The sequence below is a fragment of the Denticeps clupeoides genome, chromosome 1 (assembly GCF_900700375.1).
Source record: "Denticeps clupeoides chromosome 1, fDenClu1.1, whole genome shotgun sequence".
Lineage (NCBI taxonomy): Eukaryota > Metazoa > Chordata > Actinopteri > Clupeiformes > Denticipitidae > Denticeps > Denticeps clupeoides.
In genome coordinates, this window is record NC_041707.1 from 18,691,507 (window position 1) to 18,711,717 (window position 20,211).

Below are 20,211 nucleotides of genomic sequence, written 5' to 3' on the forward strand. Positions count from 1 at the left end.
GTGACTCCCACCAAGCGTGATTCTTAACCGGGTGACTTCAGCGCTATGTGAGGAACAAAACACACACTTTTCTACTGCATATTGCATTCGAACTCCCTGCTTTAAAATAAATAAATAAATAAAAGAGAAGTTAACTACAGCAAGTAAATCATGCTCACTCATGGGGCAGCAGCCCACCACAGGGCACGCACACACTCACACCTCAATTTATAGTCAATTTAAATTCAACACTGGGAGAGCATGCAATTCCTGTGCACTGGTCCAAGATGGATTCGAACTCACAACCTGGTGTGGGGCCACTTCGCTAAGCACCGCACGACCCCTCAGGATATTAAGTTGATATAAAGGACACACTTAAAACAATGGGGCAGTGGTGGTCAAGTGGATAAGGGAGTGGACCCATAAAGAAGGTTGAATGTTCGAATCCCCAAACTGCCAAGGTGCCACTGAGCAAAGTACCCTGGGTTACTTTCATGATGACTATTAATGCTATTAACAGTGACTGTTTTAACCAGATATAAAAATGGGCTCACTCACTCAGACACAAACAAACATTCTCATTCATACAAAAACACACAGCCACTCACATGCCCATTTACACATACACACTTGTTCATTACCAACACACACACACACATGCACACAGAGACAAACATTGTCTACATCTGAGTGGCTGCTGTGAGAATGTCCTCTGCCCTTCCTTCTCAAAATGAATAGTGAGGATAACACGCCTCCCTCTCCCACCTCTGACGAGGAGAATACCAAATGGGCTGCAGAAGACAGGGATGCTGGGTGGGAGCATGACCTTGCACTCAAGCGTCCGCGTTATGGGGAAAGCTCTCCTCACAGCCTGAGTGACTCGGCACTGAACAGCCCAACGGCCCGGTTCTGTCCCTCTCGCAATCTCTGCGTGAAACAGCCAACTTGACTGGAGAAACTCCTCTTTGGGGCTTTTTGTTGGATGCGACCAGTAATCTCCTTAGAGCAAAAGTTCACTGCAAATCAACACAAGGTGCCTGTGAGAAATTCTTCCGGCATGTAGATGCCACCTTCCACAGGCTGACAAAGTGGTCGATGAGTATGAAAAATATGGAAACAACATGACACCCTTCAGTTACAAAATTTAAGACCAACTCAACACCTAAGCGATATCTGGAATGGAACATCTGCGATAAAGACCATGACATTCATTTGGTAGCTTTCTCTTCTGCTCGCCAAGATAAAGTAAACTAAGTTGCTAAAAGTAGTAAGGACACATTTTCAAAGCACATTCAGCACAATCTAGTATCTGGTATGTAGGGACAACTACAATGAAAATCACAAACACAAAAAAACTATGGAAAAAACACCAGTTTTTGTGTGAAGCTAGAGTGATATATCTGGTTGTAGATTATAGTCCAGAAAACTCATCTTTATTTTAACTTTAACACAAAAACCACAACCAAAAAAATTATTTGGAAAAATTTTGGAAAATCACTGCCAGACCGTGCAAGGCCAAATTATGTAGAATAAAGTCACATCTAAAATTTTATGAAAATGTAATGAATCAATACTTGACAGCCAATCAATACAAGTTATTGTCTGTACAGTTTCTAAGTTAATAAAGCAGCAGTAATGACACTCCTTTTGGGTATTTGGAAGAAAATGAAAATGGAATAGACAGGGGGGGGGACAATCTTTGCTCATCCAAATATCCATGAGAGGTGCACAGCCTTTTAATGAAGCTCTCATTCACAAACACACACACACACACACACACACACACACTCCTACAGGTTAAGTGTGTCTCATTTGTACGTACGTCATTGTTTCGAGCTCCTTTGCATTTGGATTAGTGTAGGTCTTTAAGGAAACAGGACAGTGCCCTCCCTCCCCCTGACTCAGAGGAGGCAGTTAATCAAGGAGCCAGTCGTAAGACCGGGGGAAATCGGAAGGGTATTAATATAACCCATTACTGGGAGTACTCCTTTTTACCACTCAACACAGGACGAGCAGGAACACAGGAGGGGGAGTATGGGCAGAAACCATCCACAGAGCGAATGAGAGTAATGTGCATTTGCTGCTTCTGAGTCATGTGATAAAAAAAAAAGAAGCACACACACATCCGGTTTCTTCAGAATGTGCTTTGACTGTGGCCGTGACCTCAGAAAGTAATCAAATAAGTGTAATTTGGCGCACTTTATTCTGCTGAAATTTGGCTAGTGAAAACAAAGAGCAGTGGAACGGGAACAGTGTTCAGGCAATGAATGGTAGATACATATTTGTTTTAAATTTATTGTAGGCTTCCATGGCCAGTGTCATATTGAGCAAACCTAGACAAATGTTTTCAGTAGACATTTAATATGTCACAGTCCCTCCAGGATTTCATGATTGCAGAAAAAAATAAGTTTTACCAAATAAGCAACACAGGAAAATATATGCATGAACTTCAATACAAAATCACACTATTACAAGATTTGGAACATATGCACGCATATCAGGCAGCCACATATAGGACCTCAAGGATGCTTTTACATTTGAAAAGATACTGTAATATCTGGCAGAAAAAAACGCTGCAAAATCCTAAGGGACTGAATGTAGAACTGGACACATGCATGATCATGCAATACGATATACGCAACAATAAATACCAATCGTGAAATATGATTACTGCATTGTCCAGTGTGTCCGTGTATCTGTGTGTGTCCATGCACATTTGTTAGTGTTGAGCATTGGCAGTTCGGTCTATGGTAGTCAGACATGCAATATGTGTTACTGGACAACCACCAATTTCATGCTCATCCAAAGACTTGGGAAAAACATCAGATTGCGCTTTTCAGTTCCTCATGCTATTTTATATTTCTTTGACCTCAATACTACACCAACGAGAAAGACATTTCAGAACATTTTATTAAAATGATTCCTCTGGTTGTGTAGTTTTGTTGTTGATCAATTACATAAATAGGACCCATACACTGGAAAAAATTGAACACTGGCTGTGTTCAAATGACACACCTAATATTTTAGCATTGACAATGTAAATACACTAGTTTACAGCTTGATTGGTTTATTTAAATTACGTCAATGCTAAAATAAAAGGTGTGCTAGATTAAATCACTTATTAATCTGCCACACCAAATAAGACAGTGTTAACTTTTTTCAGTGCATAATGTAGATGTGTATGAATGGGCTGAGATAAAGTCAGTTAAACTCTTAATGTTATGCAGATCTAAAATGTTGTATCCTACAAAGACTTCATATTCTTTTTATGTGCATTTCCATATTCGCTGGAATTTGATTAACCAAATTGAAGTGCTACAAAAGCACACTTTCACATGGAATTCAATTCATTATTCATTTTACACACAAAAAAAAGTGGCTTCCACATACATCATAGTTCCCCATATTAAATACTTCAATGTTAATTAACATCCAGCACGGCATTAACTCACATTTCAGAAATCTTGTCTTTCTGTACCTCGGCACATTGTGTGACAGTCAAATTATGATGTCAGGTTTTTGATGCTTGTACACCATATAATAAACATGTTCGCTAATGTCATTTATTAATTTACAGAAATAAATACATACAAGGCTGATGTCAAATTACATATAGTGTATATTGGAGAGGATGAACTAACTATCCACGTGATTGTCAGTTCCCCCCACATCCAGTTTCTGATCTCTAGAAAATTTTACATTGGTCCTATCAATACATCACACATGCAAAACTAGTGTCCATCTCCTCCACACATAATACCTCAGATTTACAGGGTTCTAACAAAATCGCTGCTGTAGCCGCTCCTATCTGACGTAGCACTGGGAAAACACGACACAGGACAGGGCACTGTTTCATGATTCATTCCTATTGGTCGCTTAACAGATGTAGGTCATAGCAGTAACGCTGTGATATACTAGAATTTAGGGTCCTGATCAGAGAAATCGCCACCTTTCACCTGGACACATCTGGGTGACGTTAGTCTGACATTTTGAATGTTTTTAGCATTATGAAGGAGTTTGAGAAATGTGGTACATATAATTAAAAAAAAATTCAGCATTTTGAACAATTTCATTTATAGCTGAATCTGATTTTTTTTGTGATGTTATATTGTCTGCTAGATGCCAGCTTGACATCCCATCTTGACATCCCACTTCACAAACAGCCCTTCATTTTCCCTTCTCTTGGTTCAGACACACACCACATCAGATGTGATTTTAATTATCGGCACAACTGGAGCTGCTTCTTACTTGTCCATTGACGTTAAGGTCAGTCAAGCATAATTAATATTAGCAGGGAGAAGCCAAAAATGTCATCAAGCCAGCAGCCACAGGGGGGTGGTCGCCAAGCGCACACACATCCAGATCAGATGAGTCCCACCCATGGTCACTGCCCAGACAGACCTGTCAGACACACAAATGCAGACAAATGCCCCCATCCACAGTCCTTATCAGCGTCCCTTATGACTGAGTCCACTGAGAAAGTGATGGTATTGATCTGCTCTGAGCGCATCAGGGGCAGATCCATCCTCTCCCCCTCTGGTTCATTTTTTCCTTTTTCTCTTATTCTTCTCCTCTCGCTCTCTCTCTCCCTCCATTTCTGTCTTGCCCGGGGAAGGACTTTCATCACCTAGGCATGTTGTCAGCTCTTTTTGGAGCTCTAGCCCAACTCTGCAACATTAGGAAACTGCAGGTCTGTAGACCTTTGTGCATTTCTGATAAGGCCGAATGTGAAACGTGATGTTAAAAGACGCAACGAGTCGGTGAACGTTTAGATTTTAAGGATTTTCACTTGATTCATCTTTGTAATTGCCAACGGGTGCCTTTCACACCTTTTGAGCATAGAAACAGGCTGAGTGTGTGCAAATAAAATTATACATCATAAAAGTGGCTTTAGGATTTAAAAAGTGTAGTTTGGATTAATATTGGATTTTATTGCTCATTAAATCAGTGAAAGTGATTGTCATTGTGATACACAGCACAGGACACGGTGCACACAACGAAATGTGTCCTCTGCTTTTAACATCACCCTTGTTGAGCAGTGAGCAGCCATGACAGTCGCCCGGGGAGAAGTGTGTTGGGACGGTGCTTTGCTCAGTGGCACCTTGGCAGATCGGGATTCGAACTAGGCCACCACTGCCCGTCAATTAAATTACATATTTTTATTTCATATTTAATGAGCATATATCTCCAACTTTGATTATTTAGTACAGGGTTTCTTGTCAAATTGCATCATGAATCCAGACATTTTTCCCAAGCACTTTCCAAACGGTTTGCAAAGATGATAACTGTTACTGTATCGGAGTAGTGGTGAACTGTTAAATAAACAAGTAAACATTGATTTGTAATGTTCTTTCCTGAATAGGGACACAAGTAGTGCAATTCATTACCATATTCACCACCATTCAAACGTTTGGATTCATGTATGGGTCTTCAACACTGACACAGGACTTTTGGTGGCATTTCTCACTCTTGGCTTCTTTCCACCAACTTAAGTTAATGGGGATGGTTTCCAACAGTCCTGAATCATTCACTCTTATCATTCACTTATGAAGTGGCATTTGATGATGACAATAGTGAACAAAGCAGTAATCAAGGTAAAAAAAAATATCAAACATACTTTGCTTTGTCCTTCTTCAAAATGGCCTCCATCTTAGGGTTCATAACCACCACAAAGTAGTTGTGTCCAAACATTTGACTGGTAGTGCACTGACCTTTTTCATTTGACAGAAAAATGTCCTTGAAAAAAAAAAATCATCTCACATTGCCCTTCCTCAATTATCAGTATCTGCAAGGTGCTATGCACAAAAAAAAAAGTACATTACGGAAAGTAGGCACACCCACAGCTGCTCAGTAGGATGTTTAGCAACACTCGGTCCCAGTGACACCGATCCCGCAGACTCCATCAGTCTACGCCAAGCCACATGCTGCTAAAGCCATTTTCCAAACTAAATGGGCTTAGCAGAGGCATTAGAGAGAGTGAGACCGAGGGATGGAGAGCGAGTCCATGCTGGTTTTATCACATGGTACCCAAAACCATCAGTCCTAGTGAAACCTGTCTTAAGGGTACTTTTGAGAAAATGAAACTTTCCCCCTCATCCGCACCCCGCCAGTTCGACTCACCCATCCCACTCACGGCTTACCCTTTGTCTCACCAGCCCAAAACACCTTCACCAGACCTCTGATAGAAACTCTGGTTCCATGATTATCCTATATTATCTTGTATTAGCAGTGGGGTTCAAAGGCCTCGCAGCACTGGAGAAATTGATCCTATTTAGTAAATTTAGTCTTACAAACGGCTACAGACAAACCTGGAACATTTGAAAAATGTATACAAAAATCACAGAATCTTTCTGCATTTGCCTGAATCGTATCCGATTTCCACTTTCTGCAGACCTGAAAAAAGGCATGGCCAGATGTAGGTCCTTCAAAGACAAGCACATTGCTCCTGTTTATGATTACCTAGGCAGCCATTTGGCTCCAGTCATGTAAAGGCTCATGAAAAAGATTCTTTGTCCATCTCCATCTCAGGCTAGAACGAATTTGTGTCACAGGTCAAACTAAAACAAAGAGTTGCAGTAACTGAATCTTCATTTATTTTGATCTTTTACATATTTTAAATGAATTGCAACTAATAAGATGTTAATTATGACAGCCATAATAATTATTCTCTACTATATCTCCTTTGGTCTCCTTGTCTCTTCCTTCCTCTTCCCTTTACCTTGTTTCTGTTCCTTCCTCCATCCAGATTCTCTCCTTGCTCTCGTTTGCTCTCCCTCTGATATCAGACCCGGACCTGGACTGAGCTTGAGCTCTTTTGATACTTTTTTTTTTTTATCCTCAGCAAAGTGCCGAACCTCCGGGCATCTTCTCAGAGTGAGAGAGACCGAGAACGATGGAGTGAGAGGGCGTGAAAGTGTGTGTTCTTTAAGGTAAGTAGATTTTTTTAACAGTTCTCTTTCATGTCTCTCCTTTCTAATGTCTCTGTAATGTCTCCTCTATCAGAATAGCAGCGTTTCCACCCAGCATTTGAACATCTCCAGATTTGCAGAGTGGTTAAAAAGAAAAAAAACTTCAGTCGAAAAAAAGGCAATTTTCCCTAACAAGCAGAGAGACAGCATTGTAATCATTTCTCCCATTGCTGACCTACGGGCCCTCACAAAATTAAATGTGCTGAGCTAAGCAAGAATGATAGAAGCTCCATCCTAATAATTAATGATCGAAGCCTCGCTTTTCAGCTCATTTTATCATGAAAAGTCTGACTGACAGGATCGGTGTGTTTGAACCCTAAGGTGTGTCATTACAGCAGATGGGTTGTGTATGTGTGTGACAGTGAGCAAGTTAAGATTGAAGTAAATGTTCTGTTCCCATGTTCCAAAAGGGTTAACAAAATCCATAAATCAAAATGTATTTGGTTATACTATGCCACAACATAACATTTATTAAATAAAACAATTTTATAGTAATTACATTTTGTGTATAATAAATGCAATGCAATTCACATGGTGAAAAGAGTACAGAAAATCATTTAGTTCTTGTTGCAGTGAAAAGTCAATGCAACAAAATGATCTAGTCCAACAATACTGTTATGTTTCCCCATATGTTTCACTCAGTGCATTTTCCATTCAAAAATTATTTGAGTAACGCTTGGCCATTTATTCGGACTACTAAGGCAATGGGAAATCGATTCCTGATCCTGCTACAAACTAACACAATACTTTGGTTTTTGTCTAATGCCATGTAAACATACTGACTGAAAAAATACCCAAATATCTATGAAGCTTTTCTCATCTGAACTACAATTCCATTTGTTTAAATCAAATTGTGATTTTGTCCAGAGCAATAGAAAGTTGCAAACTCTGGTGGAAATCATTATGGTCACTTGGATGCTTCTCACCCTATCATTTAAAACTGGGAAACTCTAGCCTTGGTAAGATTTGAAGAAATCAAATATTTTCCCTAACACTACCCTCTCTTCAAACCATTCCATGCTCTAACACATAGTGAAAAGAAGTTCCTTCTCTGATCCAAAAAAAGCTAGTTTCTGACTTACACACTACTATGATGTTGTTCAAGAGTTTTTGAATATAGCTGGGCCACGCTTCCTATGCTCCAGGCTAAACCAATTCAGCTCTGCTTACCTCTGCTTCGAGGACATCCCTATAAGCCAGAAATCATTCTTGTAGTGCTGTGCATGTTTTCACAGTTTAAAAATCACATTTTAAAATGTAAATCTACAAAGATGTAGTCACACTTGAGAATGTAGCATTCAACCTACCAAATGAGTTCCTGACATTAACTCTGGTCTTTACTGCACAAATCCTGGATCCAGACTTTTGCTTTTACGTTTGAGTGTCCCAAAATGTGTAACTGAAACTCAACTCCTTTCCATTTGCTGATATGCAAAGATGTGCTGTTTTTATCGCCACATACATCCGGTAAACCTTTTGTGATTTTTCAAAATGACATTCTATAAAAGAAGAAAAAAAATATTTAAATCCTTTTTTGTAAACTCATGTGACCACGTTAGTAACCCTTGTCCAGACAAGTACAAATTTGAAATTCTACATCATAAAACCAAGCCACCTGAGCATATGGTGTTATGTGTAAGCAATCAAGTGTTCCCTGTTTGTAGGATGACAAAAAAAAAGTGACATCCTACTTTATTTAAAAAAAAAAACAACAAAAAACAGAGAGAGGTCCAATGGCTTTTGCTCTCCATCGACCCCCTCTGTGTGCGATTTAGAAGCATCCGGAGAGTCTCTGGTGCTGCCACCAATCAGGATGGTGCAGGCTGTAAACAACACTTTTTGAAATGCACACCTGCTCTAACAGTCTGTTCGTTCTGGTTGTGCCTGAAGCCAAAATGGCCATATGAGATTACATAAGGAGCAGCCACTTCGGCACAATCTGTGAAGTTTACTGCCAAATGCACAGGGATGCTCACGCAGAGGAGCAGGAGAGGAAAAGAAAGCAAAAAAAAAGGCATGGCTAGAGGATTACCAAGGTTTACTGAAAACACTAGTAAATAGAGCTTCTCTCAATATATGACTTATGGAATATTTATTATTTATTGTGAGCTTGATATTGTAATATGTATTCCTTATTTGCCTAAATAAAAAACATGTTACATTCACGGTCTAGACAAACTGAACGCTACAAAATATTGCATTTTTAAACATTTAAATTAATCCTGAAAAGAGGGATTGTCTGGTTAATGTTCATTTGATTTAAAAAGAAAATATCCCTATTCTTTTCTACAGAATTTAAACCTGATTCTGAGTCAAACAAAGTGGCATCAGCTGATGCATATGGGTTTCAAGGCTGGTGTTGTGCTGTGCGTCATGCCATAGGGCTTAAAGTAAGTAAAGTGAAGTGATTGTCACATCTGATACACAGCAGCACAGCACACAGTGCACACAGTGAAATTTGTCCTCTGCATTTAACCCATCACCCTGAGTGAGCAGGCTTTTATACTTGAAACAACGAAACCAGAACAGAAGTGCACATAACATCAGCAATGCAGGAACAGGGAGTGGTGGAAAAAACAAGCATTTGAAGGGTTCTAATCAGCCATGCCAAACCAGCATCAGCTGGAGGTGACTAGAACCCTTGCGTGTATGCGACTGTCCGCACCTGGCTTGCCCAGGGCTGCCTTGGTGTCACACCGTAAAAATCGTAAAAACGTGAGCAGCTCTCAAGCCTGCGATGCCAAACACCATCCACATTCACAGTCATAATTTGCTAATTATTTGTTCATTCAGCATTTGCTAAAAAAAAATAGCTTCTAGCACTTTTTACGTTTTTATGTTGGTTATCTGGTCTAATCTAACTCCTCAATTAATGGTGCTTAAAATAATACAAACTGTGGTGTTTGTATTAATAATATCAGCGATGACGTCTATATGTCACATCTGCGCTGGCTCCGCCCCCTCCTCCCCTGAGTATTCGGGTCATTGTCTGTGTGTCGTGTCACCTGGAGCCGCAGGTTCCTGAGTAAGTCCCAGTCCTGCAGAGTAGACTTGACGTTACCTCTCTCGCGTTTCCGCTGTGAGGGTTCTTTGTCACGTTCCCTTCCTAGGGCCCTTCGGCACAAATACAGATACCGATCCCCTACAAAGCCCTGTGTGAGCTGGAGTCTACAGAGCTACCCTCCAACATGATCCCCACACTGGTATGTGCTGCAGTTTGTGTCTTTGTCAAGGATCGTGCATAGTCATGAGGACCTCCTGTGACTAGTCAGCCGATCCAAGGCGGAGTACTTTGAGGGCGTGTGACTGAAGATAGTGACATCTGGTCGAGTGCCTAGATCACCTCACGGACAGAGAAGACCCCACCCCCATTCAGCGCACTACGTGATGTTCTATATTTCCTTACCCTGGTCCTTCGTTTCAGTCCACATGGCTTCACGACCTGCCACACTCGTTGTTAAGCAATTAAGAAACCCCTGAGCCTAATGAAGGTATGGTTCGAGTGAAGACAGACGTCCCTCCAGGACCAAGGTTGTGAAACACTGCTACAGAGTGGTAAAGCCCCAAGGCCTTATTCACAAAGTGGATACCAGCACAAGTGGAAAGGGCTCTAATAACTAAAACACACGCTCAAGTTCTTAGCAGATTTCAAATGTAATTATACTGAATGTTGTTGTACTGAATTGACGTTGCCACAGAGGAAAAAGAAATCCATCTAACAGTTCTTTTGTCCGCTCGTAAACAAGCAAGAGGCAAAAAAACAGGTGAAAATGAGGCTCCGCATAGACAAAAATAAAAAGCGCTCTTATAAAAAACAGAGAAGTGGGACTCAGACACACTAATAAAGGTCTATAAAAAGCGTTTTATGCTTGAGCCGAGGCTGGCGACATTGTCTGGCGGCAGTAATACTCAACCGCCAGTTCTTGTCTTTACCCACCAGAGTTCCCGCATTTACACAGAAACGACATCCCCGGCAGACAAGCTCGGAATAACGATGCGGCGGCTCGGCAGGGTTAGGTTTTTGTCTGGTTTTCAATCCCCCCATACTCATCATCTTAAGTCTCTTTCTCTGCTGTTCTCCATCTGATCTGATGACACTTGATGATTTCTTCCTGGTGTGTGCTGCTGTTTTCTGCTTTTGATTGTCCGGTTTTAATTGCGAGTCACATGACACTCCGGCTCTCCAAGACTGCAGATTTGGGGTTCTGGTTTGTTAGAACGAGCCGAGAGGAACCTTATATAAAGTGCAGGGATGGACAGAGGGGTCCTTCAGGAGGCAGATGGGCTTTTTGCGGGTGGGTGACAGATGGGGTCGCAGGGACCGATAACTTTGGGGGATTTGTGGAAGTCTCTCGACGATGGTCAGGACCGTGGCCATCCGCTCCTCGCTGTGGTCACCAGAGCGTGGCAGCGCCATGGAGGGGTTTGCTTTGGCACAGTGCGATACGGGGCCCTGTGCCACACGCTGCAGAGCCAGGGGGGACATTTCAGGATCGGAGGGGAAAACTCATTTCCAAGAATTCAACATGGGTGAAAGAACGAGCGTGTGTTCATACACATGTATGTGTGTGTGTGTGTGTGTGTGTGTGTGTGTGTGTGTGTGTGAGCAAGGTCATATCTAGTTATCTAGTCCCGTTTCTCTCTCTCTGCATCTCCAGGGTGCCGTTTAAGCGAATCGAATATCACCAAGCGTTCCGGGGACCAATCTCCACTGTGACACTCCGTAGCCATCAGACTATACTGCTCCGTTACCTTTGCAAATGGAACTCTTTCTCGCCACCTAACCACACTTTCTTTATCTGTCTTTTTCAATCCCCACTCTCTCTCTCTCTGCCAGTTTTTCTACAATCTCTCACTCTTTCTTTCATTACTCGCCCTCAGTTCCCTCTTTCTCTCCAACTATCACTCGTCACCATGAGGCTGAGACGGAGAGAACTCTCTGTGTCCACCAGAAAGCCACCGACCCCCGCTTCACACCGGCAGAAGGGTTTTCCTCCAATTAAAACCGTAAATAACAGAAGCATCGCTTTCCGTGCAAAACTCCTCATAAAAGATTTTCACACCTGAGCTCTGAGTAAAGGACTCTTCAGACAGCACATAAAATTTAATTGTGATTAATGTTTTGCATAAATGAATAGTTATTTTGGCCCCATTGACTGAAGACATAATTGCATGCAATTCATTTGGATTTGCGCCACATTCTCTAAAAAGTATTCTTCAAAAACAACTCAAGGGTCTACAACACTGACATGTTTGACAGTCTTCCAGCTTCATAAACAATTTTATAATTCTGTTTCTAACAATAATTTGCAGGTTTTAAGTGGTTTTAACATTGTGGCTGTATACTTTACATGATACTCGTACAATTTGTTCTAAAAATCCTACCTACATCCTAATGAACAAGACCAATGAAAAACCCATTTTCAAAGCCTGTCACAAAGAAAATTATCTAAATATATGAATTAGCAGTTAATTGTGCAGCCCTATTATGAAGCATTTAGGACCATTTAGCAACAGTTATGGGATGCCCTGCAGTACAAGGTTCATTGTAGGTTAATGTACAAGTATCTGAAAAAAAAAGTCCTCCTGATGGAACAGCAGAACTTGTAAATCCTAAGGACTGAAGCAACTGAACCAGAATATGAACTGAAAACAAGATTTTCTTTAAAATGCCATTTCAATTCTATGTTTTTAAGGAGTGTGCCCCAGGGCCAATAAAGACACTTAATTCACCCCCGTTTATGACTACATTATTTTGAGCCAACTGCAAGACCCTGACACCTTGAAGTAACATTCCCGTCCAAACAAAGTCACATCCTATTGCAGTGATTTATGCCTGACCACAGCTTCCGATCGTGGAGGCGGGATTCCCTGCTGGGAAGTTCCACACTCTCTTCTGTGAAGAAAAACCTGGTCAGCCCAGCACATTAGTGAGCTGACAGCCCAGGAGAAAATGAAACACACCCAATTTGATCCACACACGGTAGATACACCTCCAGCATGCCTGACTATATTGAAACCCAACTTAAGAATTAACTGCGAATTGCATGAGTTAAAAAAGAAAAAAAAACTATCGAGAACATCTGAAAAGATCTGAGCCCACTCAGTCTGCACAGAGAGGAACTGAACTGGGCTCAGATAATGAGGCCGATATGGACTATTAACTGCTGTGTGGAGGGGGGCTCTATTCAGACCTCATTTCTCAGCATCGTACTGCACCGCTGTACTGCGCCTAATGGAAAATCCCTAGGATAATGCTTTTTTTAAAACATTTTTGCTAAATAATGCATTCATGAGTCCCTCGCTGTCATACGGCCTCTCACTGCATAAACATAAGGCCCATAAATGAATAATGGCCAGTAAAAGCAAACCCACACGAAACGTTACCACACACCAGAAAAGGACCACAACACAAACTCACCCACGCAGTGTGTGTGTTTTTGTGTATCTGTAAAGCTCGGCACATTTTGTGGATTGCTACAGTGTATGATGATGAAATCTAACGTGAATGACGATGTGGCTGGTGCGCCAAAGAAAAATGATATAATGTGGAAGACAGATTAAAATAAATTTGGGTTCTATGAGAAATATCCACAGCGGTTTGCTAAAACCTTTACACAGTGTTGCAATACTTAATAATTAGCAAAGGCTGTAAACAAAAAAGCAAAAAGGCCAAAACCAAATCCAATAACACGAACACACCCTCACACAACCTTCATAGGGGAAGACCAACAGCCAGACAAAAGAGCAAAGTCTGTGGAATATGGGGCAGAGGAAACATGTTCTATGAAGTGACAAAACACATTCTCTGCTTGGCAGTGAGATAAGCGAGTCTGGGTGGAAATGTTACCTGCCTGAAGCTTGGTGGAGGGGAGATAAAGGTGTGAGGCTGCTTTTTCGGGGTTTGAACTAGGCTCCTTATTTCCAGTGATGGCCAATCTTAATGGTTCAGCATTTTGGATAATTCCGTGCTTCCGAACTTAAGGACACCCTATGGGAAGGTCCTATTGCATCTTAGCATGACTGTGCCCTTTATGCTTGCTGTGGAAGAACCTGACTGGAACATACAGAGCCATGACCTCAACCCCATCAAGCACCTTTGGAATGAACTGGAACAGAGATGGCAAGACAGGTCTTTTAATCCAACATCAGTGGCTGACCTCTTAAATGACCTACAGAATGATTTGGCACATATTTCCTCTGAAGAAAGCCTTCCAAGAAAAGCGGCCTCAGCCTCAGTCCACGTGTCGTTACAGACCTAGATCCAACTATAGATCCAACCAGAGTCAAAAGCTCATGAGACAGGACATGGCCAGGCTCTCTGGTCACCCGTACATTTTCTACTTATGTATTTCCTAATGCAGTGAATGTACTGATAACCATCCTTATCATTAGCAGTCTTATAAAGACATAATGAGATAGTTTTACTGTATATATTTTCCTATGCCCTACTAATAGCGGTCTGGGTTCCTTACAGAGGTGTGTGTGTGTGTGTGTGTGTGTGTGTGTGTGTGTGTGTGTTTGTATTTATGTGGAGCTGTATTTCTGCCAGTGGACACAAACCCACACGCTTCAAACCCACTCAGTCCATTTCACATTCCTGCAACAGCTCAATCATGCCCCGGAATAGCAAAATATGCAGACGGTCACTGCCAAAGTTCACCGCAACTGAAACCGACAGCCGTGTTAAAAAAAGACGGTGGAGACGTCATGATGACAATCAAGTGAGGTGCAGTCGCAAACAATACTGTCAAGTCTGAAATATACCCGCCATGCTTCTTAGTGATTAAATTAATGATTAAATGAGTCACGCACACACACACACACACACACACCTTATCCCATCACTCGCTCATAATAAATCATTTAGTGTTAATATAACAACATAAAACACTCATCGCTACTGATGACTCAGTCTGCTGATCTGCTACCCAGATTAAATCGTAAGAACACTTTGCCATTATTAGGCCGTGTCACCACCTCGCTCTCTGGGACCGGACAGCGAGGGGCGGGGCCATAATTGCATCTCGCCGTCTGCCTTCTTTCAAATGCATTAGATGGCGACCGGGAAGAAAAAACAAGAAGAAATTCATTTTAGGTCTCGCGGTCCCAGGCCGAATCTTAGTTGCCGCCGCATGGTGTGTGTACAGTAAGCTGTCAGAGAGAACGAGGTCAGAGTTGTGGCGGCAGACTTCATGAAAAGTTCCCTACGTGTTCAAAAATAGGAAAAGTCTTTTTTTTTTTTCTTCTTATTCCATCTGACCCGACCTGGTTTGTGGGACTGTGACAAAAACCCAAAAAGGTGAAGTGAGAATTATCGGAAATGGGTCGCTGACAGAAGTGTACATGCTCCAAATAAAAAGAGGAACAACTGAGGATGTCTGCACCATCAGGGACCTGGATCTCCGTTTTTGTGCTTGGCAGTGATGTTATGTTTGACAAACTGAACTGAGACTGCCTAAAACTTCTTCTTACGGTAACTATTAAAACCCAGAAAGGTGAAAGAGCTGCAGAAGAGCTGAGGCAGCAGAGAAACATTCCATAATAGCCTTGAGAGATCGCTGGGTGGGGCGCAGATTGAGGTTACCAAAATTATATTTGTAAACATTAAATGTATAAAATTCCAATAACACAGCCAATAGGATAATCAAAGTATGTAAGTAGACTAGAGCTGTCAATCTTGGGAAAGATTCAAACTCAATTTCTATCACTCTTGTCGGGCTCGGGTCATGTCGAGCCCACGCGTTAAATGAACAGGACAAACTTGTATAGTACATATCCTTGGTGTATGATTCGCTGCTTGTAAATTTGTTCAGAATATCTTAATTGTCATTGTAACAAGTACAACGAAATTAGGTACAGTCCCTGCATTAGACAGAACACTTAACCCATCCTGGCATTTAACCATCACCCTTGGTGAGCAGTGAGCAGCCATGACAGGTGCCCGGGGAGCAGTGTGTGGGGACGGTGCTTTGCTCTGTGGCACCTTGGTCACTCGAGATTCGAACAGGCAACCTTCCGATTATGCAAAGTAGGCTTCATTATTTTAGCGTGTTATATACATAAGCTCGTTTCTTGTGGTGGACTAGTGGTGTGGTGGCCCCGTAATCAGAAGGTTGCCGGTTCGAATCCCGTTCTGCCGAGGTGCCACTGAGCAAAGCACCGTCCCCACACACTGCTCATCAAGGGTGATGGTTAAAAGCAGAGAACACATTTCGTTGTGTGTGCACCATGTGCTGTGCTAGTGTTTCCCAATGACAATCACTCCACTTTCACTTCACCAATGAGAATAATAACAGCACTGATGCTACATCTGCAGGTTTGGTTCGTTAGTTGAGATGTCTGTGATAAGTCTACTGGCGATACTGTGATCAACTTTTATTATGAGGACTGAGAGGTAAACGGATGAGGAAGATGGAGCTGTGCTCAGTATTGCCAGATTGGTTGGTTTATATTCATTACTTTGGGATAAATTATTTGTCGCAAATAGAAATTAAAGAAACCCAAAACTCATTTAAGTACGTTAAATAGTCACAGCACTGTTTCGTTTAGTCATTTTTGTGCATGTTTTGACCTATTTTTGTTGCTGAAACAGTACGTGATCTGGCAACACTGCGTGCACTTCTTCGCACATATGAAGTATTGATGGCAGCAGGTTTTAACCATCCAGCGGTTGCATGAGAGCTGCTCTGGGTGACAGAAATAATCACACACCAACAAAGCGGACAGTTGGTTACTCTTTCTCAAGATACAGAACTCACAAGCCGTTCTTTTTTTCTATCTACGTAAACGACGCCGTTGACCTAACACTAGCAACCTTTCCCGAAACATGTGGCTTACTTGGGCGCCCGCCACAACATTTCATTTAAAACTACAACTGTGCACCAAGCAAAGACAGACAAAAAAAAAACAGGAGTTTCAAAAAGTCTTCTTTTCTGCCCATGCCTGAAGGACATATGGAATCTATTTCTAGGACCACGGATTTTAGACGATTTTTAGGACCTGTTTTCGTCAACTATGTGTAAAGTGTGTTTTAATTGTGCGTTTAACTTTCACGCAGCTCACGCAGCTCTTCGCCTGTAATAAACGCAGCATCGGCAAGGAAGTTCCTAAAAAAATGAAATATATAAATAAATAAAATGTCCACATTTCAACAAAATGTATGTGTTTTTTTGCAGCAGCAGCAGTAGTAGTAGTAGTAGTAGTAGTAGTAGTAGTAGTAGTAGTAGTAGTAGTAGTAGTAGTAGTAAGAGTTGCTTTGACCCGCGCGTCTCTATTCGCGTCCTTTTAAGGTAATTCAATCAGCTCCGCTTCTCCACGCTCCTCCGAAACAAAGGCAGCCGAGTAATTACAGGCGGGCCGGTGGCCGAAACGCGACTTCCACAGCAACTTTCTCTCCCCGCTCCTTCCTCTCTGTGTAGTTGTAGTAGCGGCGGTGGCGAAGGTAGTTTTTTTTTTTTTTTTTTTACCTCCTCCCGGAGTGTCCCCGCTCGCTCCCCCCAGGACGCCGTGGAGCAGCAGCGGCAGCAGCAGCAGCAGCAGCGGCGGTGGCGGCGCGGGCAGAAGCGGGCCGCTTTTCTGCCGGTGTTTGCTGTACATCCCTCCGCCTCTCTCGCGGCAGGAGCCGTTGTCCGTTCTTCCCGGTCGCTCGCGAGCTCCTCACTCGCGCGGCCCCCGCCCCCCCACCACACGCGCGCGCGCGCGCGCACACACACACACTCACGCACACACACTCACTCACTCACACACACACACTCACTCACACACACACACTCACACACGCACGCACACACACACACGCACGCACACACACACACACACACTCACAGCACCACCACTCACACACCCACACACACTCCCTCACACACTCCCCCACACACCACCACACTCACTCACACACTCACACACCCCCACTCACACCCTCACACACGCACACACACCCTCTCACGCACACCACACACTCCTCACCACACACACTCACACGCACACTCACACACCCCACCCTCACTCACCACACACACACAACACCACACACCACCCCCACACCACACACACACACCCACCCCGCCTTCAGCAGCGGCGCGCAAGAAAACAAGACATGGATCTGAGAGCGAGGAAACTGTGTTTGCATGTATGTGTAGATGCGTGAGTATTTTGTGTGTGTATGTGTGTGTAGCAGCCCTAATGTCTCTATGGTGACAAATGTGTGTCATAACCAGTGTTTGTGAGTATGAAAGCGAAAGCGAAGTGATTATCATTGTGAAACACTGCGGCAGAGCACACGGTGACACAAAGAAATGAGTCCTCTGCTTTTAACCATGACCCTTAGTGAGCAGTGGTAGTAGCCTAGTGGGTAACACACTATGAACCAGAAGACTACAGAGTCACAGGTTCAAACCCCACTTAATACCATTGTGTCCCTGAGCAAGACACTTAGCCCTAAGTTGCTCCAGGGGGACTGTCCCTGTAACTACTGATTGCAAGTCGCTCTGGATAAGAGCGTCTGATAAATGCCGTAAATGTAAATGTAAATGCAGTGGGCAGCCGTGACAGGCGCCCGGGGAGCAGTGTGACAGTGCTTTGCTCGGTGGCACCTCAGTGGATTTGAACCGGCAACCTTCTGATTGCTGGGTCGCTTCCCACCGCCCCAAATCAGTCCAAAGGCAGGCACTCGAACCCTGGAACCCTGAACCAACTAAGCCACGGCACCAAAGCTTGTAGGCATGTCTGTGTGTGTGTTGCCCAGGTGTTACCTAAAGATTTGTGTCACAGCATTTGTGTGGCTGGGGTCTTGTAACAAATCGGAAGTTACACATTTACCGCATTCACGTATGATACATATTTTACAATGTTATAAACCTATGTTGTTACAAAGGCATCAGTTGTGTGTTTGTGTGTGTGGACATATACACAGGCGCCGCTCAACACTTTAAAGATATGGTGAAAAGCAGGATTATATGTCACCATGCTGATTATTCATTCAGGGATTAATGAATTTACATGTCGTATGATACGCACAAAAAAAGCCAATAACGAGGCCCAGAACAGTGACCACGGCCACTGCCTGTTAATGACAGTCTCAAAAGATTCATGTTGTTATGCGACTCACACCGTATTGTTCGCATTGTGTCATAATGGGCCTTGATATTTATCGTAAGTAGCCAGGTTTCCATGAGATCAGAGACAGACACACTGCCAGGCAGGAGGATTTCACTGATGCTATGTGCATTGCTCATTGCATTAATCAATGGTGGGATCCCAGTGCTTTAAAAAATTAGTGAGCTGTACCTACCAAACACCTCCTACTCACTGTGCCTGAGTCACTAATCAGCCCTCGAATTCAAAGATGGATCTGTCAGATTTTACTGATTAAAAATGTATAGGTCTAGACGGTTTCAAAAACATTAAAAGCTGCAGCCACACCATCTTGCAGGCATGAAGCATGAGAAAACACTCCCAGTCATAATCCAATTTGCTGTGGGCATTGTCTATGTGGACGTTGTCACCCAGTATGTCCAATTGTGTCCCAAAATGTAAGTTAACTTGCATAAAATATGCCTACTCCACCACTATCTTCATAACACCATATGAGGTAATATATATTGGAAGATTAGGGGGTTTGCCTCTTATAGAGGAATAACCACTGCAGAATCTGTGAGTTGAAGGTCTTCTGTGAACTTTACGATATTCATAACTTCTGACACCAAGCCCCTCAACACTTCAAGAACCTTAGACTGGGCCATAGACAGCTCAGTAACTACATGTTATGAACACAATAATTACATGTAAGGGATGTATTAGTACAATATGTAGTGTAAAATAAGACTATCAATATAATTAGCATATGAAACACTGCCAAAACCAAATTGAAGTACTGTCACAAATGAACTGTGAACAGTGCAGCAGAAGAAGCCAGATGGAGATATCCTCCTCGGAAATAAATAAATAAATGTTCGCCGCTGAACTCCCCCTCGAGAAAATGTCAAGTGCGGGAAATACATAAACGTCTCTGAGCTCGAAATGTCACTCGGCCCCTCCGTAGGCCGGGTTAAACTGAAGCGAACATCCAGCGTGCATTTAACTTCCTCCACTGGGAGCCATTGTGGCTGGCATGAAGGGCATGGAAATTATGCCATTATGGAAAGATACAGGCCGGGATTGAGCCACTCCAACACTTTCATTAAAACGAATGCATGCAGCAGCCCATCAAGGTCGGATATCGCAGTTGTTGTATGACCTGGACCACACAGAAGACCATGGCCCA

The 20,211-nt window shown here is 42.7% G+C and overlaps 1 protein-coding gene across 1 annotated transcript in view; it reads right to left on the reverse strand.

Annotated features, from left to right (window-relative positions):
• The window catches only part of adam19a (ADAM metallopeptidase domain 19a), a 97,584-nt gene extending 79,937 nt beyond the window's left edge, over window positions 1–17,647 (reverse strand). Inside the window, exon 1 of the mRNA XM_028984612.1 lies at window positions 17,417–17,647. Within this exon, the coding sequence (XP_028840445.1) occupies window positions 17,417–17,546 (130 nt within the window). The 5' untranslated portion in view covers window positions 17,547–17,647. The remainder of the gene's footprint in view (window positions 1–17,416) is intronic.
• Window positions 17,648–20,211: the final 2,564 nt, after the last annotated feature.